This window comes from Nyctibius grandis, chromosome 17, assembly GCF_013368605.1.
Source record: "Nyctibius grandis isolate bNycGra1 chromosome 17, bNycGra1.pri, whole genome shotgun sequence".
NCBI classification, from domain to species: Eukaryota; Metazoa; Chordata; class Aves; order Nyctibiiformes; family Nyctibiidae; genus Nyctibius; species Nyctibius grandis.
In genome coordinates this window covers 9,100,048-9,126,117 of record NC_090674.1, presented here as the reverse complement: position 1 = coordinate 9,126,117, position 26,070 = coordinate 9,100,048, and the positions used below count along the sequence as shown (strand labels likewise).

Below are 26,070 nucleotides of genomic sequence, written 5' to 3'. Positions count from 1 at the left end.
TTAAGCATACTTAACACTCGCATATTAGCTCCCTCTAAACTGACCTCCTTAATAAAAACAGATGTAACAAGCAGAGCTCATTAGAGTAGGACTCCTTCATGGGTTGAAATGTTATAAAATCAACAATGACTATAGTGAGGGTACAAAATTGTAAGGGAATTACCTCTTATTGCTCTCCTGTTCCTCTTCTGGTAAAGACTTTTGTCGCTTCCTGGCCTGTTCCTCTGCAAGCCACCTCTTTCTCTTCCAGCCTTTTCGGTGATCTGTATTCAAGTTCACACTCTGCACTACAGCTTCAATCACATCTGTGATGGTATCGGGTCCAAGATGTAAGGGACTGCTGCTTTCTTCTCTTTTTTCTAACTCCTGACTGACCAGTCGAGCCGCCTGGAAGGCTTGCATCGATACCACAGCCTGCATCGGGTATTTTCGGGGCCTACCCGGCCGGCGCTTCACAAAATTATTCCCTGTCCGTGACTGCCTTTGCAGCTTCTTGGCTTTCAGAATTTTATTGACGTGGTCAAGATTTTTTTTTGTCGCCAAGATCTTGTTATAATTGCACATTTTCCTAGCTTGTCGCTGCATGGCTTCAACCACGCTTCTCTTGAGATGATGTGGGGAGTAGCTGTTTGGGAGTCTGTCTGAGAGGAGTGAGATACTATCGCTGCACGAGCTGCTGGGAATTGCTGGAGCTATGAGGCTGTCCTGTTTCCCCAGACTTCTCTCCCTGTTGTGGTTTCGAGCAGGACTAGCTGATGGTGGAACAGACACGTTTGCAATGACTGCTTCTAAGGTTTTGTCCAAAGTAGCCTGACCTTCGTGTTGTGCCATGCGCTGCAGCAAGGTATCCACTGAATCATCAACGGCAGTCGCCAGCCTCGCTCCCCGCGTAGGGACTCCGATCACTGAAACACAAACGCACTTACAGATACTGAAACAGACTTGAGATATAATCAAATAGGGCTGGAATTAAAATAAAATAGTTGGATAGACTGACAGCCTTTTATATCCTATAATTGCCCAGAATATTCAACGACAAGACAGCAATTTTTGTAACACAAGTTCTAACGGGAAAGGGACCGAGCGATGCAAGTCAGTAAAGTCTACACTTTATATCATCAGTTTTCACATACAATTAATTTATCTTTATTCACACACAGTCCCCCACTTCCAACAGCAAAGAGCAATGAGGGCATTCCCTGTGTACGTACAGTCCAGAATTATTCTCAAGTTTCTTTCTATTCAACACTAAAAATAAGAAACCCTCTGTGTACAGAAAAATTAAATACTGATTAAAAAATTGAGCAACAATCTGAAATGTTTTCAAACTAATTTTTCTTTTTTTGTAGTTTGGAAGCACTGAAACAACTTTTTCATTGCTCTTGCAGTTTCTTTAGCAAAAAAACAAGCGTAATGATGACAGAACAGACTGCAATAAAGAACAGGTTTGGATAAAGGTAAATCAAAATATCTTTTTAAATCTTCACTGGGTCAGACTGATAATTAGCATGCATGTAATTTTTCACAGGCTTGGATAAAGGTAAATGAAAATATCTGGACAAAATAGAAAGGCTAAATGACACAGGAAATAAGGTTAGATCTCACTTTTTAAACAAATGTTATATGCTTTAGAGCTGCAAACTGGTATCTGAAAAAGAGAATTTCCAGGTCAACCATATAGATTATGCTGTATTAAAAAGGGATTTGTTCCAAACTAAGAGCTTCCCAAAGCTGCCCTGCTGGTTCTTAGTGATAACATTTAATCAGAAGAAACCCTGTTCTTTCTGGAATAAAATGGATGCTGCCTTCTCACAAATATACCACAGTTGCACATTAGCATTTACAAAATGTTACTGTAATTGCGAACGATTATTTAGATTAGATCTACTTAAACTAGTGGGTGCAAGGCTATAGACTGAAGAGTAGGTACTAGTGTAAAGGTAACTTAAAGGGAAGACAACAAAATGTTTTTATAAAAGGGTTTCTATCATTTGGCAGGAGGGAGATTATGCATTAGCTGACAAAGATAAAGCACAGACAGTTTAAAATAAATATTATTTAGTCCTAGTGCTCACTAGTCCAAGTGTGGTACTCTGGAGAGATGTATTCCTCATTAAGATTCCAAAGCCATGAATTTGCAGTGCAAATGAAAACATGCTTCAGAGAGTGCACGATTTAAAGGAGGAAGAATCAGCATAACAAGTTCTAAAAATCCTCCTATGAACAACGTTCTTCTGACAGGGTGAAAAAGGAACAGAGAAACATACTTGTCGGGTCACTGCTGTCAGCCTAAATGTAATCACTTGGAAAACCCAGCAACCTGAACAACTCTGAAAGGACTGGAAGGATTTACACTTTCAGCATTCCATTTTAGATGAAATAATAAAGATAAATTACCCTTGGTTTTCTTACGGTCTTTAAATCCACATCGGGATGGAGCTGAGGGTTCCTCACAGAAATACCATCTGTTCAGCACCGTGAGCTCTGCAAACAGCCGCCCCATCTACTGATAACCAAACTATACACCACATTTGGACACCAAGTCGAATGGATGTCCTTGAACTAGTGTTTCTGTTGGGAAACTGATCCAAAAGGATGGGACAACTGAAGGCTGGGATGCCCAAAACAGCTGCAGCCCCGCTCAGGCACGCTCGCAGCCCTTGGTAATAAAGCAGCTCTCTGACAAACGCACTGAAATCCCACGTGCATGCCAGATCTACGGAAAATATAACAAAGACTGGTCTTTTCAGCTGCGTCATCAGTTCAACGACTTTGAAGTTGATAAACTTGTGATTCATCTCATTCTTATGCTCTCCTGCACAAAACATGCCTGAACTTCTAACACCCTCCTATACACAGACTCACACCGAGTGCAGTTGCTCCTTTAAAAGGAGTAAGTAAAGGAAAGTTAACAAGACAGAAAGGAAAAAAAAGAGATAATCCTTCTTCACCGCTGATTACTTCCTTTAGCATATGCTGAATAAAGCATCTGTTGCAAATATCTTTGTGAAGGGAGGATGAAAGAGCAGTTTTGGCACATTCTTTCTATAGGAAAATCATAACTAGTTTTGTAAGTACCAATCTTAAGGATGTTTACTACAAATTTGCAATCAACTTGGGTGCCAAAGAATGCCTGAATTCTGCTAAAAGGAGTTATTTCTACAACTGGGTTTCTTACAGGATTGGTCAACATTATGTGTTTTTTTGTGTCCAGTCACAGGTAAGCTCACATCGCATTTGTCCCAGAGGGTCTGCAAACAGGGTCTGGTTTTACTACATGGCTGAAAAACGTGCCAGTAATATACAGGATACGAACATTTTCACATCTTCCCTCTGACAATTTGGTCAATGAATTGTTTTGTAGGTGTGAAAATGGGACAGGTAGCAACAGGCACACATTCACACACAGTGTGACTGCACCAGTCTGACCTCCTTACAACAGCAAGCTCAAAACACATCACAAGTACCTCTCCCTTCCTCAAGAAGCGAATAAAGACAGACTTCCTCAAGCAGCAACCTGCACAGTACACCAGCCCATGGCTGAGAAAGCCAGCTCCCTCAATGTCCTATCAGCACACGTTTGCTCAACTTCATGCTGACTTTGCGCATCTGAGACTTGGTCCTCACTGGACAGAATTGCTGAGGATGCTACCAGAGCTCCCACGGCTTTCAGTACTTCCATCTCTCTCCTACTATCATTTTTGACCTGCCCAGAGTCATTCACAACTGTATCATTAGCGATGACTGGGATGAGCTGCTTGTCATCCTCCATGACCTTAGTGGGATTCTCACGTGCTACGAGGAAAGCGTAACGCCACACCCCATCTTGGTCCTAACAGTTATCTACCCAAGGGCAGAAAACCATCTGCCTTCAGAACAGTGCAGAAGTCAAGCTCTTCCCCACGGAGGAATTAATCTATTCATCTAATTCATTGATTAACTGTAGTGTCACAGGTCTTGCTAGCATTAAAGCACTGAGCTTCATGAAGACTAACTCAACCTCATGAGGAACCAAATTCCATTCTGCCATAGCTATGGCGCTGCTTCTGTGAGTGCCAGCTCGTTTCTCTGTTCTACAATCCAATTTGCAGCACTTATATCCTAAAATGTAAGTGGAAAAACTCAGTACCTCCATGAACATATTGCTGCCGTTAAAGTTCTCCTAGCAATGCTGTCTCAGCTGTCTGTAGTAGCAGAGGTCTTAGCATAGCAGTGGTCCCTAAAACAAGGCCACCAAATATTACTTGCCTGTAGAAGATGTGCTCTCAGATGTTGATCTCTTTCTGGAAGGGCTGCAATTTGTGCTCTCTGACTGCCTCTGGGAAGGTTTGTCCTGTGTTGGCAAAGTGCCTGAAAAGCAGATCAGGGAAGAGAAAAGCACAAAAAGAAATCATTTCAGTCTGGCAGTGCCAATACAACACACTGTAGATGCTAAATATTCAAACTAAGACTACTCCTTTTTAGCTTTACTAGCCCTTGCTTGCTATGATGCACGTAGGTGGAGAAGGATGGAAATGGACCATCAAGAAGGGATTTCTCACAGGCTAATGGCATAGGTAGGACAGCAAACAAGCCACGAGAAAAAGCCACTTAATAACATCAGAGTTATTTGCTTTTATGTAAAAAATGAAAACAAACAACCCCCCCCCATATTTCTACTCTCAAATGAACCCTCTAGCTTCATGCCTTGATTTTCACAGAACAGTTGAGTTTGGAAAGGACCTCTGCAGATTACCTAGACCAACCACTCTGCTCAAACCTGGGTCAACTAGAGCACGTTGCTCAGGGTCACCACGTTCAGTTGGGTTTTCAACATCTCCAAGGATGGAGACTCCACAGCCCAGAGCTCAATCACCCTTACAGTAAGACACTTTCTTCTGATGTATGGACAGAATTTCTTGTACTTCAGTGTGTGCCCGTTCCCTCCTGTCTTGTCACTAGACACCACCGAGAACAGTGTGGTTCCTTCTTCTTTACTCCCTCCTGTCAAGCACACGTACACATTGGTAAGATCTCCCTTGTGCATTCTCTTCTCCAGGCTGAGCGGTCCCAGCTCTCCCAGCACCTCTCTGTGTGACAGATGCTCCAATCCCTTAAGTCATCTTTGTGGCTTTTCACTGGCCTCACTGCAGCATGTCCGTGTCTGTCTTGTACTGGGGAGCCCAGAACTGGACACAGCACTCCAGATGTGGTCTCCCCAGGACTGAGTAAAGGAGAATAATCATCACCCTCGACCTGCTGGCAACACTCTTCCTCATGCATCCCAAGACACTGTTCCTCCTAAGAGTCTTTCCAGCCCATTGCACCAGCCAGGGATGGTCCCTGTGAACAGCGGCACAATCATCTGGTGTATCCATCACTCCTCTCCGCTGCATCCTCTGCAAACTTGCTGAGGGTGCACTCTGTCCCATCAGCCAGGTCATTAGTGAAGAGGTTCAATAGTACTGGAGCCCATACTGATCCCTGGGGTACACTGGGAGTGACTGGCCCCCAGTTGGGCTTCGTGTTGCTGATCACAACCCTCTGCATCTGGCAGGTCAGCTGATTTTCAATCCACCTCGCTTTGTAACAGCACTTCTCGTCCACTCCTCAGGCAGAACTGCTTCATGTGAGACACTATAAACTGCAGGAAGCTGCAAAACTAGGAAAAAAATTTCTTAAGTACCTTCTTTAGATTTGTCTCTTGCTATTTGTTTCTTTGTCTCCAGCCCTCCCTGCTGAAGAGGTGGGTGATGGTGGGGTTGAACTGGTGTGGGACCAGGCTGGGAAGCCCTAAAACCCCTTTTCTATTCTTAAACTTTTCCTTTTTAAGATCCTGTCACACAAAAAAAAGTATTCTGCTTCAGTCAGCCATGGCAAACACGTAAAAACCCCATGGTCGAAACAAATGAGAGAGATTATTACCTGAACACAAAGAAGTGTAATGCACTATCGGATTTTAGGCACCTGCAAAACATGTTTCACCACATGTTCTGAAGGCACAGGGCTTGGTATTACAAAAAAATCATCAGATATTGGCTTGTCACTGCAGGAGGTCATCAGGCAGCAGCAATCACAATTACCATTCTTTAAGTTAAAAATAATTTTTAAAAAACTATAGAAATCACATCACTGTTGAAAGGTTAAGGGACAAAACTGGTAACGACATCTTTGGTGATGAGGAAACACCTATTTCTGTTTTCTTTCTTACATATACATATTTTCTTACTGTAACTTGTTTTATTTCCCTAAAACTTAAACTTCACGTGCTTCAACACGTGAATTGAGATCCTAAGGTAAAGACGATGGGAGAATCCTGGAACGCACCAAAGTGATTTACCAGAAATCTTCAGGAAAATCTCCTTCGAGATCCCGTCTTGCCTCAAAGTTTGGATTTTTTTTTATCATGGGTGGTAGTAGCTCATGGTGTTACATCTGAGATATGTTTGATTGATAAAGGAAATAAACAGTAGCATTCTTCCAAATATTGTAACTTCTTGACGAGGCAGAGAAATAATTTTCTTTTTTATTAATTCTTCTCAAGGAGGGCGCAATCATAAGGCTGCTGGACATTGTCCCAAGTTGCAAATCATACTCCTGGTGAAGATTTTCTGCTTTTCCTGCATGGCATCTGATGGAGAGAGATGGTGCTGGTGGGCTCTTAAAGAGGGCTGCTGTGCTGTCTGTTCCTACAACATGTGGGTAAAAAGGAAGCTGCGGTGGAGCCTGCAGGAAGACTACACACGGTTGCTTAAGGTCAGAAAGGGCAGTCAACTCACTGAGCTGTGTGGTGTGGTCGCCACGCTGGAGGGAAGAGACGCCATCCAGAGGGACCTGGACAGCCTGGAGAGCTGGGCCCGTGCGAACCGCATGGAGTTCAACAAGGCCAAGGGCAAGGTCCTGCACGTGGGTCAGGGCGATCCCAAGCACAAATCCAGGCTGGGTGTGGAATGGATGGAGAGCAGCCCTGAGGAGAAGGACTTGGGGTGATGGGTGACGAGAAGCTCAACACGAGCCAGCAATGTGTGCTCGCAGCCCAGAAAGCCAACCGTGTCCTGGGCTGCATCCCCAGCAGCGTGGCCAGCAGGGCGAGGGAGGGGATTCTGCCCCTCTGCTCCGCTCTCATGAGACCCCCCTGCAGTGCTGCGTCCAGCTCTGGGGCACCAACAGCAGAAGGACACGGAGCTGGTGGAGCGAGTCCAGAGGAGGCCACGGAGATGATCCGAGGGCTGGAGCCCCTCTGCTCTGGAGACAGGCTGGGAGAGCTGGGGCTGTTCAGCCTGGAGAAGGCTCCGGGGAGACCTTCTAGCACCTTCCAGCACCTGGAGGGGCTACAGGAAAGCGGGAGAGGGGCTTTTGCCAACGGCATGGAGTGACGGGACGAGAGGGAACGGTTTTAAACTGAAAGAGGGGAGACTGAGATGAGATCTGAGGAAGAAATTCTTGGCTGTGAGGGTGGTGAGAGCCTGGCCCAGGTTGCCCAGAGCAGCTGTGGCTGCCCCCTCCCTGGCAGTGTTCAAGGGCAGGTTGGATGGGGCTTGGAGCAACCTGGGCTGGTGGAAGGTGTCCCTGCCCGTGGCAGGGGCGTGGGAACTGGGTGGGCATTAAGGTCCCTCCCAACCCAAACCAGTCTGGGATTCTGTGATTCAACTGTTTTTTTTCTCTCCATAATGAATTTTTCTACTAAGAACCTACAAGGTGTATTGATTTTAGAAAGCGCAGATTAACACAAATACCCGGGGCCCTCAGAGGATTATACAGGGGGAATAATTGTTCTAAGGAGGAACAGGCTGTAAAATATAATAGGAAAAATAAAGGGAGGAGAATTCGGAGGACTGCTGGGATGGCAAAGCCGTTCGTAACCCTGCTCGCTGCCAGATGATGTCATACCTTTGAGGTCCCTCTGTCACCGATTCGGTGCTTGCCGTCGTGGCCGCCAGCCCACCCCGGGTGGCACCTACCCGCTGCCCGGGTCCCAGCTCCCCGAGGGGCCCTGGCGGCACCTGTACGACCCCCCCTCCACGCCACAGGGACCCGCTCAGCCTCCGCCGCCCCGGCTGCCCTCGGCCCGCGCTCCCCCCCCCGCCCCGGAGCCACCGGCCAGAGGCAGCGGCGCGGCGCGGCCGGCAGAGGGCGCCGCTGCCCGCCGGCGGGGCTCGCGCGGGCCGGTGCCGCCGCGCGCAGCTCGGTGCGGGCCCGGCGGCGGGAAGGGCCGAGGGCTGCAGGGGAGCGGAGCCGAGCTCCCCCCGCCGCACCGCGGGGCAGGGACACGCGTGGGCGCGGCCGCGGACACGCACACGCTGCCTGGGATCGCGGGGTTTGCAATCGCGATACGACACCCGACACGTGACAAGGGAGGTTTGTCCTGTCTGAACCGACAACCTGCACACGCAGCTCCCGTCACGCTGCGGCTGCAGGCCGCAAACCTGCCCCAGGACCCGAGCCTCCAGGGATCCCCCAGCTCACCCCCTGCCCAAGCAGGGTCACCCAGAGCACGTCGCACAGGGTCAGGCCAGGCGGGTTTGAATATCTCCAGAGAAGGAGACTCCCCCCCTCCCTGGGCAGCCTGTGCCCGGGCTCTGGCACCCTCACAGCAAAGAAGTTTTTCCTCACATTCACATGGAACTTCCCGTGTTTCAGTCTGTGCCCGTTGCCCCTTGTCCTGGCGCTGGGCACCACTGAGAAGAGTCTGGCCCATCCCCTTGACACCCGCCCCGAAGGTATTTGTGAGCATTGAGAAGATCCCCCCTCAGTCTGCTCTTCTCCAGCTGAACAGCCCCAGCTCCCTCAGCCTCTCCTTGCAGCAGAGATGCTCCAGCCCTCTGACCATCTCCGTACCCCTCCGCTGGACTCTCTCCAGTGGCTCCTTAGAATCACAGAATCCCAGACTGGTTTGGGTTGGAGGGACCTTAAAGCCCATCCAGTTCCACCCCCCTGCCACCGGCAGGGACACCTTCCACCAGACCAGGTTGCTCCAAGCCCCATCCAACCTGGCCTTGAACACTGCCAGGGAGGGGGCAGCCACAGCTTCTCTGGGCAACCTGGGCCAGGCTCTCACCCCCCTCACAGCAAAGAATTTCTTCCTCAGATCTCATCTCAATCTCCCCTCTGTCAGTTTAAAACCGTTCCCCCTCATCCTGTCACTCCATGCCCTTGGCAAAAGTCCCTCTCCAGCTTTCCTGTAGCCCCTTCAGGTGCTGGAAGGTGCTAGAAGGTCTCCCCGGAGCCTTCTCTTCTCCAGGCTGAACAGCCCCAGCTCTCCCAGCCTGTCTCCAGAGCAGAGGGGCTCCAGCCCTCGCATCATCTCCGTGGCCTCCTCTGGACTCGCTCCACCAGCTCCGTGTCCTTCTGCTGTTGGGGCCCCAGAGCTGGACGCAGCACTGCAGGGGGGTCTCAGGAGAGCAGAGCAGAGGGGCAGAATCCCCTCCCTCGCCCTGCTGGCCATGCTGCTTGTCCTTCTTGAACTGGGGTCCCAGAACTGGACATAGTTACTCCAGGTGTGGCCTCACTAGGGCAGTGCAGAGGGGGAGGAGAACCTCCCTCGACCTGCTGGCCACACTCTTCCTTTCATTTGTAGATGGAACGCAGGCAGTAAAGGCTTTGCAACTGCCCTGATCCCTGCCGAAGGGCTGATACTGTTTTCCTTTCCCTTTCCTTCCAGGAATTGTGAGCAGAACCCCAAGACCAGTTCATGATAAGTTATCAGTTGTTTGAAATAACTGAAAGCTACAGAAGTTGACTAAAGACCACTGCGAACTTCAGATGAACAGGTAACAGCGTCCCACAAAAATCTTAAAGACAAAATGTTAAAAGCCTCGCAACCTTTGTCAGCATAACTGCATGTATGAAACAACCAGCTTACAGCATGTAAACTTCTACCTTCCCAAGCACAAATCCAGGCTGGGCGGAGAATGAATTGAGAGCAGCCCTGAGGAGAAGGACTTGGGGGTGATGGGTGAGGAGAAGCTCAACACGAGACAGCAACGTGCGCTCGCAGCCCAGAAAGCCAACCGTGTCCTGGGCTGCATCCCCAGCAGCGTGGCCAGCAGGGCAAGGGAGGGGATTCTGCCCCTCTGCTCCGCTCTCCTGAGACCCCCCGTGCAGGGCTGCGTCCAGCTCTGGGGTCCCAACAGCAGAAGGACACGGAGCTGGTGGAGCGAGTCCAGAGGAGGCCACGGAGATGATCCGAGGGCTGGAGCCCCTCTGCTCTGGAGACAGGCTGGGAGAGCTGGGGCTGTTCAGCCTGGAGAAGAGAAGGCTCTGGGGAGACCTTCTAGCACCTTCCAGCACCTGAAGGGGCTACAGGAAAGCTGGAGAGGGGCTTTTGACAAGGGCATGGAGTGATGGGACGAGGGGAACAGTTTTAAACTGAAAGAGGGGAGATTGAGATGAGATCTGAGGAAGAAATTCTTTGCTGTGAGGGTGGTGAGACCCTGGCCCAGGTTGCCCAGAGCAGCTGTGGCTGCCCCCTCCCTGGCAGTGTTCAAGGGCAGGTTGGATGGGGCTTGGAGCAACCTGGGCTGGTGGAAGGTGTCCCTGCCCGTGGCAGGGGGGTGGGAACTGGATGGGCTTTAAGGTCCCTCCAACCCAAACCAGTCTGTGATTCTCTGAAATACTGACCTTCACTAGAGTCCTGTTTGCCAAAACGTGCCCGTTTCTAACACAACTTGCACACAGGCAATGTCGGAAAATATCTCGCGTCAGCTAATACCATAGAAAGAATCTGTCAGTGAATTCAACCAGGCAAGGTTCATGTTCAAAAGTCTCTGGAAAGGATGCATATTTTCCATATAGAATACTTTGAAATAAAATATCATGAACATCCCCTGCGGGTCATATAGAACAATTTTAGGAGGCATTCCCTGATGCTGGTCTCCAACTACTCGTTTTAACTGCTCTGATTCAGGGTTCTCTCCACCACGCACCTATATTGCATCTGGTTTAATAAATAAACCAGCTTTGATGCACCACAGGGTTTTTTGCTCCATCTGTGCTGTGTTTGGAAGTGCACAAAACCATCTAAGTCTTTCCTGGTAATAGTTTCAGAACCACAAGTCAGCCCTACAGTTAAAAACAACACACAACATGCAACTTCACACTGATCTTCTAAAAAAAAAAAAATAAAAAGCCAGGATTTTTACTTTACTGGGGCTTTTCCCTAGATGCAGTTTTAAGTTTTCTGATCCACTGCATGCACCTGATGTGGGGCGTTAGGAGCTCCTTGCAAATGGGATGAAGCCTGAGCTGAAAGCCAGTCTCACAGTAAAACCAGCTGGTTTCCATCGCGGGAAATACACTTACTGAAAGCGATACACAGCACCCGAGGAACCAAACATACTGCGAGAGGGAGAGCGACTCAGAGCCTTCACGAACACGTTTCAGCTTAAAACATCTCGGCTTTTTCCCTTGATTAGGTTGTGCCTCATAAAAACTCAAGTCAGATCATTAATGGGAATCCTCAGGAAATTCCCAGAACCGCATGAGCTACCACAACCAATTCTTCACTCTTCGGAGACAAATTTAACCCTTTTGGTGACCCAGCACTTTGAATTTTTCTTTCCATCGCTGTAGGAGAAGCAATCTCATGGCTTTATTGCTTTCTCCTGACTTCCCCCCGCCCTGAGTAGTTTGAGTAATATAAAATAGTATGAAGTAATATGAACTTGTAAAAGAATCCAGCCACTTCCAACTGCCCTTAAAATAAAGAAGCAAAACATAAAACCTCCAAATGCCATAATAAAAGAGGAAAAAACCCTTCCATACATACGTAACTAGAGCAGGGAGGTGGCAAGAGGCATCAGAACGGGAGTATGACAAGAAGAGGAGGAAGATGAGAGTAAGGAACGCGAGGAGGTATTATTCATTGCTTCTAGCTGGTTGTTTGCTTGGCTCTTAGTCTGTGAAATATTAGTCACAAGTGGGTTTGGACAAATGATTTAGATTTCATGGGAGAGCGCAGGCAAGCACTGGAGGGAGGGAGGAGAAGCTATCGGACTTCCTTGACACATCAGAAGTAAGAAGTGAGAGCACAAGCCACACTTCTTGTCTTTTGCGGGTTATCTTTGTCATGTGGTGGTGGAACACTGGCCCAGGTTGCCCAGAGAAGTTGTGGCTGCCCCCTCCCTGGCCGTGTTCAAGGCCAGGTTGGATGAGGCTTTGAGCAACCTGGTCTAGAGGAAAGATGTCCCTGCCCATGGCAGAGGGGTTGGAACTAGATGATCTTTAAGGTCCCTTCCAACCCAAACCATTCTATGATTCTATGATTCATTCTATGTGGCCTCACTAACGTGTCCATGGAAGTGGATAAAATGGGAAAATTATTCCCACAAACATCTGTAATAAGAAAGTACAGCATGAAGTGACAGTAGGGAAATTAGAATATAGTTTCTTCAAGTCCTAAATTTCACATTAGGTTTTTTTTTTCCTTAATACTACGCAAATGACAAAGTTGACAGCTCCAAAGTCTCTTCCTTACACAGCAACCCTCCGCCAGCGCCGCTGCAATTTGCTGTGCACAGTCTCAGCTCGTTCTGTTTCAGTTTTGCTTGAGGCTACGTAAGATGAGTTTCCCAACTATCAATAAAGCAGTCGTTACAAGGTTTGGTCTTAGGCATTCCCAGCATCATTTAGCAACTGTTCTGAGGTACTGCTAGAGGCCTCAAGTCAGAGATCAAAAGCTATGCTGTAGTAGAGATTATCAAAATAACTAAAATGGGGTTAGAAAAGAAAAAGGAAACGTTTTCTTAAAGGGAAATGTTATTCACAATAGTAGTACCGAGAGCTAGTCTAAAGCAAACCAACCACACTTCAAAACAAATAGAAATATGGCTTTTAAAGTATCAAAAATCATGAGAAATTTTAACTCATTTCTTCAGAAAGTTAAAATTGTCAGGAAAAAGAAAAGACCTTTTCATGAGAAAGCATCCTTCGCGTAACTTTATATACTGCTATGACAAAGCAAGAAAAATCTGGTGGGAAGAAGTACTTACACACTCCCATGAGCAGCTCTGGAAGAGACGCTACGTTAGTCTGGACCAAACGCTGCTCAGAATAGGGACGCTCAAAAGCGAAAGCAAGAGCAGTACTGAAATTCCACACAGAATGATTCCTCCACAGCCAAAGCTATACTTGCCCTCCTTTCCTAACGTGATTGGTACAACATCAAACAGCAGGACTCAGAGGAAAGTACGCACAATTAGAGCTCCCTTACCTGACAGCGGCGGCAGTGCCTTCTCAATAGAAGGCAACGGTTCCTTTCTGAGAGGTCGATTTAGCGAGGTGTCTTGTGCACTGAAGAGTCCGGGGCTGTCAGTTAATTTTTTACGTCCGTTGGTGCTGGTAGAGTTTGCGACTCTGCAGCTGCCTATTGCACTTGTGAAAAGATTTGTGTGCTCGTCGTTGCTGGCTGGCTCAGAGCTTGGAGTAAATCCCCCCAGGGACAGAGTCGGGGAATTTTCCGAACAGTCTATCTGTAGCGGTGTCTGTAATCCCAGCGCTAACGAATTAGACTCTGAAGGCTCTCTCCTGACCCACTGTTCATCTCTGCTTAGCAAACCCTTTGAAGGTGACAAGTGTGGACAAGACATGTGACATCTGTGTTTCTCTTTATGTTTGTACCTCTCACCAACAGCCTCCTTGCCGAATCTGTAGCGCTTCAAGGACTCCAGAACCGTTCGAGAAGAGCTATTAGCCGTTATAGTGTCCATGGAAACCTGCGGTTGTTCAGAAGAACGATGTTCTCTGTGTTTATGGCGATGTCTATGCTTATGTTCCAGCATCCAGCCGTAAGCCATTTCAGGTGGAACGCTGGGGTACGTGCTCATCGACAAGAGCGGAGTCCTACTTGTGGTGAGGAAAGCCTCCTGGCGTAAAAGTTTATGCTTCTTCTTGTGATATTTGGTGGGATTGAGAAGCAAATGGCCTGTATGCATGTAGGAAGGTGGTGGCAGGGGGGTAGTAAAAGATGGAGAAGGTGGAGGAGGATAAAGAGTTGGAGGGTACCTTCCATAATAACCTAAGCCTATGGGAGCCGCTGCAAGGGGGGAAGGAGAATAAGGCATGCCGTAAGAGGGATAGAACCCGGTACTGGAGAGAGGAAAGCTGAGACTATGCATAAAAGGCATCTCTGCCATAGCCTCCCGCATTTTTGGAGGCCTGCCTCTCTTCTTCTTTAAATCGGGTTTCCTAATGTAGTGCAAAGGATCTAAAGGAAAAGTAGGATGGGTATAGAAACTATTGAAATTTATCCTAAAAATGGTAGGCAGTAAATCTTGGGGTATAAAATGGTGACTTCTGTGGGTTATTCTAATTTCACTTAATCGACTTATTAATTCTTCTAATTCGGCGAGGAAATCTGGGTCCTGCCTACCTCGCAGCTGAGGATACTTCTTTTTCCTTTTTCGCTTCTGCCTCTTCATTTTGTCGTAACTCAGGTAATCGTGACTGCGGCGCTTACATTTGTGTTTATGCTTTTCTTTGAGGTTACTTAAAACGGTGGAAGTTTCAGGTGGAATGAGGGAAACGTGATCAAACGAATGCCTTTTCTTCTTCTGCCCACAGAACTTCTCCGCTCGATCTGAAGTGCTGTTGTTATCTGTTCCTATTCCACTGTCGCTGGGAATCGTCTCGTCGCTGTGAGACTCGCTGACCGGGGAAGGAGTGGCTTCTTTCAGCGATGTCAGCTCGCTCAAGTGAGAAGGAGAGTTTGGCAACAACGTAGGTGGAGATAATCTCCTCCTTCCCTTCGCAGCTTTCTTCATCGCGAGCGTCTGAACAACACTTCCCTGTCTGGAGTGTAGGTGTAAATACGGCACTGAGCTGGGCTCGATAAATCCTGCGTCGCTGCTGACTGGGCTCTGTCCCCCACTCACTGCAGACGACTGGGAGCAAACTGGAGACGGGAGAATCTCGGAATTATTCGCTGTTGAAGGCAGCAAATGGGGAAGTACTTGTCCCAGTGACGTACCAGGAGCTTGTTGAGCAGACTTCTCAAGAACTGTCAAACTGGCAGAACTGCTGGCTAAAATACTGTTCAGGACAGCTTTAGGTTTCCTTCCTCTCCTTTTTCCTATGTAAATCGTTCCTTTCTTGCTGACGTTTATTTGCTGGCCTAATTTTGAACCAAATGTGGCAGCAAGAGTTGACACTGTGTTGTGGAGTTTAGATTGCACTTTCCCTTTGTTATTTGGTTCCACTGTACTAGACAGAATCTGATTCAAAAGTTTCTTTCGCTTCAGAGTTTTCATTTTATTTATTTTTCGAATAATTGTTTTCATTAACTGTCCGTTATTTCTCTTGGCAACTTTTCTGTCTGAGTCTACTTCCAAATCAGTCATGCTACAGATATTAGGTTTTTGGACTTCTTCTGGCCCTCGGAGCTGGTCCTTTCTCTCAAAAAAGTCCCCACTTCGATGTTGATCACTTTCAGACTCTATCTTGCTCGAGTTATCTGTTGCAACAAAAGGTGCCACAGAAAGAATAGGTGGCTTCATTTTAATTGATGACCTGATCTGTCTCTTAGGTCTCCCTCTCTTTTTAGGAAAAGGTTGTCCTGATAAACACTGTTTTAGGGAGGGAATTTCTACTTCAGGCTGCAAAATTGGAGGTTCTTGCTCTTCTTTTGACTGCACTGAAAAGACTTTTGATGCTGGGATCTTTAGAGTCCTTTTGGGGGGACCTTCGAGCTCTGGCATCTCCTTGGATTTAGGTCTTCCTCTTTTGGGTTTATACATGTCAGGTAAGAAATCATCTGACATACACAAACCAGAGGGTTGTTTGTGAGTACTGTAGAACTTTGGAGTTTGCTTGTCCGTCTCAGCTAACAGTGCAAGAGACTGGCCGTTAGCGTCATTCAGCTTTGGCAACTGATGTTTGACAAATTCGTGCTCCACAAATGAAGACGATCCTATGTTTTTCAAGAATTTGGCCTGCTCCAAATTACTGCTCGATAGTGCACTGTATGAAATGTTTTTAAAAAGCTCTGACCTTTCTAGTTCTAGACCTTTTGGAGGTCGACACGTGTTTCTTGACACCACTTTAGTCCATCGTGGTTTCCTTCCTTTTCTTTTCTTTAACGGTTTTGATTGCTGAGCAGCGCTCAGATTTTTTGCTCCTTGGCAGGATTTATCCGATGCAGCTATTGCACCAATCTTTAGGAACTGCTTGCTACTGAACAAGCTTGTAAAACTAACTACTGAAGGGGTGACAGTAGCGTGAATGCTTGTTTCAGCTGCCAAAATAGGCTTTTTCCCTGTAGAAGGACTAGTTCTTGAAGTTTCTACGTAAGTAGCTTTTGAATCGTTTAAATCTTTATCAGCACCTTTAAATTCAGTGCTTAGAGTGTGGTTCAATGTTCTGTTTATATTCAGAAGCGTACTGTCAGAAGGAAACTGAGTTTTGCCAATCTGATCTGAAATCCCTTCTAAGAGATCTGCTGTGGAACTTAAATGCAACGGGTTAGACGCTAACTGTGAAGAGGCTGTTGAGAGGCTCCTGTTTAAGGTGGTACCAGACACTGTGGGTGAAGGTGAGGGGAGATTTCCCTCTCCTACTGCGCTAAACGGGGACTTTGCTGTCGATACATCTGAGGCACCGCCTGTTCTGAAGTCTGGTGAAGTGCAATATACTGGAGGCTGTTTTTCATGCTTAGATGTTTCATAAATCCCTTTTTCACTGGTTGAGGAACCATCCTGTGGAACACAGATTCCTTCATTAAACATCTCTTTGCCTACATCAGCAATTTCTTTCCGAATTGAAAATTTTTCCAAGATACTTTCTTTATTCTGTCTCATAATATGCTTCTCAAATGTTTTGCTAGTAGTATTGTCCTTCAGTAAATCTGTAGTCTCATGGCTTTCAAGGCTACTGAGGTTTGAATTGCAAGGAAGCTTAAAGGGCTCCGAGGCAGGCATAAGAGCGTCTGCTTTCAGGATTCCAGAGTCCTTGTTAACCAAACCAACCGCGCTGCCCATTCCTGTTGGCTTCTTTCCGGAGTCCTTGCTAACCAATCCCACCGGACTGCTAATTCCTGGTATCTTCCTCCCAGAGTCCTTGTTAACTGGTCCCATTGAGCTGCCAATCCCCGGTGTCTTCCTTCCAGAGTCTTTGTTAGTCAGAACTGTCGTATTGCCAGTCCCTGGCATCTTTTTCACAGAATCCTTGTTAACCAATGCGGGAGGACTATTTATTCCCAACAACTTCTTCCCAGCATCCTTGTTAATCAATCCAGCTGGAGTGCCAACCCCTACTGGCTTCTTGACAGACTCCTTACTAGTCAATCCAGGTGGAGTGCCAATACTCGGAAGTTTCCTCCCAACATCTTTGCTGATTAATCCAACTGCAGAGCTGCTCACCGGCTGTTTCTTTCCAGAGTCCTTGTTAACTAACCCAGTCGGAGTGCTGATCCCTGGTAGCCTCTTGCCAGAGTCCTTGTTAACCAATCCAATTAATGGGCCAATCCCTTGCAGCTTCTTCCCAGAGTCCTTGTTCACCAACATGGCTGCACTACCAATCCCTAATGGCTTCTTCCCTGAGTCCTTGCTAACCAATCCAACAGCGATACCAGATCCTGGCAATTTCTTTACTAAATCTTTATTAACTAACCCACTTGCAGTTATGGTTCCTGGTAGCTTCTTCCCAGAGTCTTTAACCAAACCAGATGCACTTCCATTTCCAGGCTTCTTCTGCTTTGTTTTGGAAGACTTTGCAGGGGGACAAGTTGCAATAAGTTGAGCCAATTTTTCCGTTACAGTTGTCGCTCCGTTAATTTGTGTTCTATCCTTTAAGTCAGAATTATGGCTACTGATAAGAGTTGGAGGAGATGACTTTATATAATCTGTCATTTCAGAGTGCAAGGGGGTAACTTTCTTAGATAAAGGATTTGTTTCTACTTGTATACCTTCTTCCACATGTAATTCAACTGTTGCAACTTCTCCAGCTTTCTTGTATGACTTTGAAGGGTCCTAGAAGTTAATAAAAAAAAAAAAATCTTTAGGAACAGAGCACAAAGACTCTCTCTGAGAAACACAGTATCTTTTTATGTTGAGATGATTAATACCTGCTTTTGATAACAGGTATATAAACACACACTTCACGATCCTATTAATTTTAAAGCAAATATATTTCAGTGGACATGTTAAGGCTTTTCTGATGTTAAGGAAACCCCAACTCGCTCCCAGTCCTCAAATGCAAACATTTCATCTGTTCCCCAATTATAAACGTTCTCCAAATTAATGTTTATTAAAATAACCACTAACAACAATGTACTGGGCTAACTATTTACAGTGTGATAGCACTTGAAGACCTCACACGCTACTAAGAAGCAGCCGAGCAACGCACTGCAAGGGCAGGCACTGTGTAAATCTGCCCCTGCACAGCTCTCTCCGTGTTTCTCAGTCTTGTCCCATGATACCCTCAACCACTGTAGTAACAGGTTCTTCTCACAGCAGGCTGCTGAGAGTACTAACATAAATCAAATTATTCTGTTGTTTGTATGGGGTGTGGGACACACACACACACACACACACACACACATGGAGTAAATGAAACTTCACAGAATCACAAAATCAGTGAGGTTGGAAGAGACCTCTGGGAGCATCGAGTCCAACCATTGCCCGAACACCACCATGTCAACTAGACCAGGGCACTAAGTGCCATGTCCAGAAACCCCTCCAGAGATGGTGACTCCACCACCTCCCTGGGCAGCCCCTTCCAATGTCTAATGACCCTTTCTGAGAAGAAATTCTTCCTAATGTCCAACCTGAATCTCCCCTTGCAAAGTTATTTTCAGTTCTGACCTAAGCAAATTTGAAATCTATCCTGTAAAGGTTAAAAAAAAAAATTGCAATACCCATTACTTCAATAAATCCTATTAGGAACATCTCAATAAATTAATCTTTTATTTTGGAAGGATATTCTTCTTTATGTACAGTGCCCAACATACCTCTGAAATACATGGGATACATTCACTCCAAGCAGGGGCTAAGAATGGAAGACTCTGATCCCTTATAATTACATATACACACAACCTGAAAACCTTCTGGGATCTACTATCTCAAACATTAAAGAAAGTGAGAGGTATCAATGCCACACCTGCTCATCCCTCTGCAATAAAAATGAGTAAGACAATTGCATGGTACTTACTGTACTTGATTACAGTCAGCATTAGCTTGATCATGTTCATGGTTGGCCAATATCTAATTATGCTGAAGAAAGATACAGCCTGGATTCCTTTGAAATCATTTGATAAACAGCAAACTTTGGTGCTGATCATGAACAAAGTATTTGTTCAGTCAGCTACACCAGCATGACTTAAACCGAAGACGACAGGCTGGATTCAGCCTGACAGTTTCCTAGAGATGGGCAGGAGTTGCTTGGGTGATGTGCTGCCCGAGCTGTCAGAGCCTCTGCAGGGCATAGCCGGGCACTCCAAATCCGAGCTGCCGCCTTTCCGCCGGGCTGGAGCAAGAGGGGGGTTTCTTTCTGCCCAGTACAGGCCTGGCACTTACGTGGAAACTACTGAGTCAGCGCGACACGACTGCAAACATGGGATCCAGCCGCTTCAGCTGACACTCTTGGACATACCTGGGGTAGGCTGTGAGTGCTGGAGATCTTAACTACATGGCAGCAAAGTGGTTTTCTGATCGACCTGACCAACCTACCTTCATGGAGTCACCACCTCTTTTCTACGGTCTGAAATTTTGGAAGGAACTTTGGGAAAAAATCTTTATTTTCTTTGTTCAGTGGACATGATGAATGTGTTTAGGTGAAAAATTCACCTAAATACTGATTTGGAAATTCAACTCTTCTTTCCTGTGTTTGTTGAGCCACCTGTGGATACACTCCCTTTCTTCTTCTCGCTCTCCTGTATAGTCTCTTACCCCACTAGGTAGCTCCTGGGTATCAAATGCCTCTTGCAAGCTACACCTTTTCCTATCCTCTGTTTCCAAAGAGCTTGGAAGTTTTATTAGATATTTCAATAAAACAAATAATAAAACCCTGCCAAACACTAGCTTTGATCTAAATAAGATGCCAGGATTATGAAAACGTGACTTCAGCATCAAACAAAGATTCTTTGAAAGCTGAAGGCATTCGCCCTGAAAAAGTTTCTTTCTCATCTAGGGTGAGTGAATTTTCCAAGCACACTGAAAATTATTTCAAAGAACATGAAAAACAAAACAAGAAACTTCTATTGAGATGACAGACAAGAAGTCAAAAAAAGTTTGTTTTAAAAACAAAAATTTTATATGGGAAATTATTTTCCTTTGTTTTCATAAAGCCACTTAATAATCAGTATGATCAACAGAAACAGCTTTTCTTGGAGGGGTAGTGGTGTGTTTTTTCCAAGGAAAAAATTTCATCTGATAACAGTTAACAGAGACATCTTGATCAAAATATCTAACTTTCTTCAGAGAAGGTTGTACTAATCTGGCTCAGTAAATCTGCAGATGACCCCAAGCTGGGTGGGAGTGTGGATCTGCTGGAGGGTAGGAAGGGTCTGCAGAGGGATTTGGACAGGTTGGATCAATGGGCCGAGACCAACGGCGTGAGGTTCAACAAGAACAAGTGCCGGGTCTGACACTTGGGCCACAACAACCCCCTGCAGCGCTACAGGCTGGGGGAAGAGTGGTTAGAAAGCGGCCCGGTGGAAAGAGACCTGGGGGTGCTGATCGACAGCCGGCTAAACATGAGCCAGCAGTGTGCCCAGGTAGCCAAGAAAGCCAATGGCATCCTGGCCTCTAGTAGGACTAGTGTAGCCAGCCGGTCTGGGGAAGGGATCGTCCCTCTGTACTCGGCACTGGTGAGGCCGCACCTTGAATCCTGTGTCCAGTTCTGGGCCCTGCACGTCAAGAAAGATGTTGAGGTGTTGGAGCGAGTGCAGAGGAGGGCGACCAAGGTGGTGAAGGATCTGGAGGGTCTGACCTACGAGGAACAGCTGAGGGAGCTGGGGGTGTTTAGCCTGGAGAAGAGGAGGCTCAGAGGTGACCTTAGTGCAGTCTACAACTACCTGAAGGGAGGGTGTAGCGGGGTGGGAGTCGGCCTCTTCTCCCAGGCAACCAGCGATAGGACAAGAGGACACAGCCTCAAGCTTCCCCAGGGGAGGGTCAGGTTGGACATTAGGAAGCATTTCTTCTCAGCAAGGGTCATTAGCCATTGGAAGGGGCTGCCCAGGGAGGTGGTGGAGTCACCATCTCTGGAGGGGTTTAAGAAAAGACTGGACATGGCACTTAGTGCCCTGGTCTAGTTGACGTGGTGGTGTCAGGGCAATGGTTGGACTCGATGATCCCAGAGGGCTCTTCCAACCTGATTGATTCTGTGGCTGCTGCAGTAGCTGAAAAAACACTTAAAAACCCCCCCAAGAAGCACAGAGTCAGAGTTCCTTCTTGCAATTCTGTATTATTAAAAATTCCAAATTTTCTGTTAGAGTGAATGGGAGGTATTGCTGTCACGAAGGAGTATCATACAGGAAGAATAAGCCTATTGCAAACAGATGATAAAAATTAAACTTAAGTAGTAACTTCAGGAATAACAAGGACGTTTTCCCCATGGAAGGCAACAATGGAAGAAAAGAATTTGACTACATTGCTCGTACACTGAGGAAATCAAGTACACCTCTCAGCTTAAGCCAGCATCAGTACAACTCTACCAGCACCAGTCACAGCAGAAGTGGTGGTACATACCAGTAAGTATTTTTAAGAAAGTTATCTAAAAGCTCGTGAGAACAGATCACCCCGTATGCCTCAGACTAGCCTCGATCACTGCCTGTTTCTTTACTAGGTCCACACTAAAATCCTTGACGTACCAGAAGCTAAATCTCACGAGCTGTTACGATCCCCACCCTCCCAGCCTAAATGTGTTTCCAGAAAGTAAACAAGATTTCACCAGAAATATATCCCTGATCAAAGTTCTCCTTTTGGGGGAGGATGGCCACGAGCATCGGTTGGGGTCGGATGTTTCCGAACCGGCTCCAGTAGTAGAACAAAACCCACCAGTCGTATCGGTTACTGGTTTTAAAGCTGTGGTGTAAAAGGGACTGTGGTCTACGGAGACTAGTTTGGCACTTAGCCCAGCTTTTCTGTGGCAGCTGCAATCTTATGTAAATTATGTTGGAGCGTCACATTTCAGGAACTTCCCCCTAACTTAGCCACCCTCATACTCACAAAACATAGAGCTGGGAGGCGGGGAGCAGCCATGATATGTCTTACTGCACTGGAGACAAAAAAAGGTGGCATGCTTTCCTGAAATAACTTCTATTGTGCAAGCAATCGCTCCATTAGATGGGAAGGAGAGATCTGACGTCCCAAACGTGTTACAGAGCGCTTCCAGGGAGCACAGCGCTTCTGAGCCTCAACCGTCGGCGTGGCCTCGTTCACGCGCAGCTCTACAATGTGTGTCTAGTCTCTTGTTGTCATTTTGGCTCCTGGTGCTGGAAGCTGGCCTTCAACGCAGTGCCTTTAGCACTTCACTTTTGTGTTCTGTGGAGTAGAGAGCCCTACTTCACTGCCTGACCTGAACAGTTTTATATCAGAGGAAGTGTAAAGTTAGATTGTAATGCAGGTAGTTTTGTGAGGACTACTGACAAATCACTCACAGAAAAAAAAAAAAACCAAACCAAAACCCCCCTAACATCTTGTAGGTGTTTCAGCCAGCTAACTCACCTCATCTGTCTGCAAACAAGCACACACTTAAAGCTTCTTCACTGATACCTTTATAACAGAATCAACCAGGTTGGAAGAGCCCTCTGGGCTCATCGAGTCCAACCATTGCCCTCACACCACCGCGTCAACTAGACCAGGGCACTAACGGCCATGTCCAGGCTTTTCTTAAACCCCTCCAGAGATGGTGACTCCACCACCTCCCTGGGCAGCACCTTCCAATGGCTAATGACCCTTGCTGAGAAGAAATGCTTTCTAATGTCCAACCTGAACCTCCCCTGGCCAAGCTTGAGGCTGTGTCCTCTTGTCCTATCACTAGTTGCCCTCTTCTTCACTACAACCTCCTTTCAGGTAGTTGTAGACTGCACTAAGGTCACCTCTGAGCCTCCTCTTCTCCAGGCTGAACACCCCCAGCTCCCTCAGCCTTTCCTCGTAGGTCACAGGGATTTATGTTGCAATGCAAGTTGTCTATGCCACGTAAAAGTCTAAAACATTTTTTCTTGGATTTCACACATTTTCAATCAAGAGGTTAGACCTATTCTGTGTTACTGTGGCTTTCAGATGGTAGGCTTCACCTAGGTGCAAAGCCATTAAAAATATCTAGATTACATGACATTAAAAACCATTTTGTGCTTTAAAAACGAAAACATTTATTCCTGTGCAGTCTTTAGCTACAACTGTCTGGCTTAAAACTCTACCCAACAAAAGAATCGCCTGAAGCAATTACATAAAACATGTAAGTTTTCATAATATTTGTATTATTGTTAATTTTGCACTGACCTGAATTTAAAATTTTAAACCTCTTATGTGGACATATGGTTTCTAGACTGGCATCATTAATTTGAAAGAATAACAATTCCAGGTTATTTTGATATAAACTATTAACACGTTATAATCAATCATTCCAGAATCATCATAGGCACCAACAGCAAAAAAATGACTTTACTTCTAAAAAAGGCATTTATTGTTACACTACAGGATGATCTCAGGGTTTATGACGACTAGATTGTTATTCACTGTTGTTATTATTATTGGTACTTATTTGCAAAAAGCTTAAGAATAGATCACCTTTCACAAGAACAAGGATTTCTCCTATGAAGTCTGGTGTAAAATTCACTCTTTTCACACTAGAAACAAATTAGGAAACACAAGATAGTCTCAGCTTCCAAAAGCTGAAATAGTTAGAAGAAAACAGATTGTTAATGACAATTTTGTTTGTTAATTCTCAAGAGCTACCAGCAAGCAATAAGGATTTTTAGATGTACATATACACACGCACAGAGAGATGTACCCATTATTACTTTAGCTGTTGTACTCCTGGCCAACGCAGAGGCTACAATTCATGAGGAATCACAGAAATGCTTGTGTAGTTGTGGCATCACTATATTCTACACAAGTTCCCCAAATAATGAGTGAGAAAGTGTGTTTGCTGTTTATTTTTCACCACCAAGACTTTTTAGTCTTTTCTAAAAGCAAGTTTTAGCTAACTACCAGGAAAAAAAAATGACTTTGGGTAAGCAGTCTAAGATGACAACTTACATCCCGCATCCTGCAGAAAATATTCTTGAGCTACTCAAAAAGAAAGAAAACAAAACACTTCTTTAGGTTTGGTACTTTTTTGCTTGAAAATGTGCAGTGCGTGGCTGCGATTTCATCAGCAAACTCTCCTGTAGAGCTTCACTACGTAACCGAGGGCAATAGAAAGAACGACAGAACACCGCACTCAGTAGTTTTACAAAGAAATAAGGAGATGGAGCAAAAGGGCATGTACCAACTCGCTTCCCTGTTTTACCAGGACTATTGAAGAATTCCAGCAGGCTGTTACCATCATTTCTTGCCCTCCTATTTTCTAAAACTTTAGTAATGCAACTTCGCTGTGTCATTGGCTACACTTACCTTGCGTGCATGGAGAAACCATTCACACCCCCCTTGTGCTAAAACCAACAGAAGCAAAATTTATCTTCCTGGCTAAGGCTCAGGTTTTTAGGCTCAGCAGAGGTACGTTAGCCATACAGCAGTGTCTACCAGCCACAGGAGCCTCTTCGCAAAGAGAGAAATCCAAGTTTCATATTCAGTGTGAAAAAGCAAACTGAATACCATTTTGTATTCCAGTACCTTCTAATTTTGTTCCTCTTAACATCTGGAATCTCAGCCATTTCTAGGGCTCTCCTGTTCTCTGATTTTGTCTTCAGAAGACTATCAGCTTCTTTGTCTACGCGTTTCTGGAGGACACATTGTAAATATACAATTTACCCACCTCACCTAACCCCCTCATCTTTCAGACTGGAGATAAACCCTCTACTAACATACCTGAAGACACTGCCCAATTAAAGAGTCCTTTCAGCAGTGAGCTTGAGAAGGCAGCACAGCTGTCATAGATGAGAGTGCAAAGTATTCTCCTACTATTTTAATTTTTACACTAATATTCCCAGGAGAAGATTTCCACTATTTCTCTTTGTGTCTTTAGTAGTTAACTGAGTATACAAGTGCAAAATTGCCATTCAAATTCTGTATTCCTCCTTTAAAAGTACAGAGAGTTCAGTTCCACAGCTCAAAGTCTTACCACACCTTGCTCCGAATTGGGCATATATTCACTTTTTTCTCCCCTCCTCTCCATGGAAAGGAAAGATTAAGGGATCGCTTTCATTTTCTGAAGTGTAATTTGCAGTGCTAAAAGTTTATTCCATTGCAGTTAGAAAAAAAAAATCCCTTGGGTATCATATTCAGGACATGCAATGGTTTTAAACCATGTGGACCATTTGTTTCTAGCAAGACACTTAATCACACTTGCTAGAAATCAGTAGGATGCTGCAAACTCACTTCTAACAATTCAAAGTGCCAGAACAGCTGCAGGGAACATACAGAGTTAAACACCTTGAAAACTATTTCAGTACAATTTGAGAGAGAGAGCAGAGTATCTAAAGTGAATTACCACTAGTCAGGGATTTGAAACTATTTTAAGTAACGCAAATTTAACGCAACAGATCCGCGCTTCGCTACATGACGCATTTAGGTTGTTCACCAGCCAAGGAGCAGGAGTAACTCCACTTAGAATAGCTGCAATTAAAAAGTGATATGGTATCAATGATATCATATATAATATCCATAATATTCAATAAGATCAGTAATATTTGTTTCCCAACGTTCTAATTTTCATTTGACATACAAAGGCTCTCTTGAAAATCTAGTATATAAACAAAGATATTAAGGATGAAGAATCCATGCCGTCACCATCTGAGTTTAAATATTAATTATTCTCCCTGGTAAAACTTCCCAGGGCACGATATCTTGATGCAATGGGAAAGTTTCCATACTTAACAGCTGTCTTTGCTAGTGAGAGATTTTCAGTTGCAAGTACCACCTCAAGAGAGATCAATGACTGGATATTCCAGACTGGCCCAATATTTAACTCATCGCAATATAGTCTTGTTCAAAAAAA

General features: G+C 45.6%; 2 protein-coding genes across 2 annotated transcripts in view; one reads left to right on the top strand and one right to left on the bottom strand.

Moving 5' to 3' along the window:
- The window catches only part of DAP3 (death associated protein 3), a 173,903-nt gene that overhangs the window by 122,153 nt on the left and 25,680 nt on the right, over positions 1-26,070 (top strand). The window lies entirely within an intron of this gene.
- ASH1L (ASH1 like histone lysine methyltransferase) overlaps positions 1-26,070 on the bottom strand; it is a 75,210-nt gene that overhangs the window by 39,009 nt on the left and 10,131 nt on the right. Inside the window, exons 3-5 of the mRNA XM_068415024.1 lie at positions 13,190-17,939; positions 4,249-4,350; positions 164-905 (exon numbers count right to left, since the gene is read on the bottom strand). Of these exons, the coding sequence (XP_068271125.1) occupies positions 164-905; positions 4,249-4,350; positions 13,190-17,939 (5,594 nt within the window). The remainder of the gene's footprint in view (positions 1-163; positions 906-4,248; positions 4,351-13,189; positions 17,940-26,070) is intronic.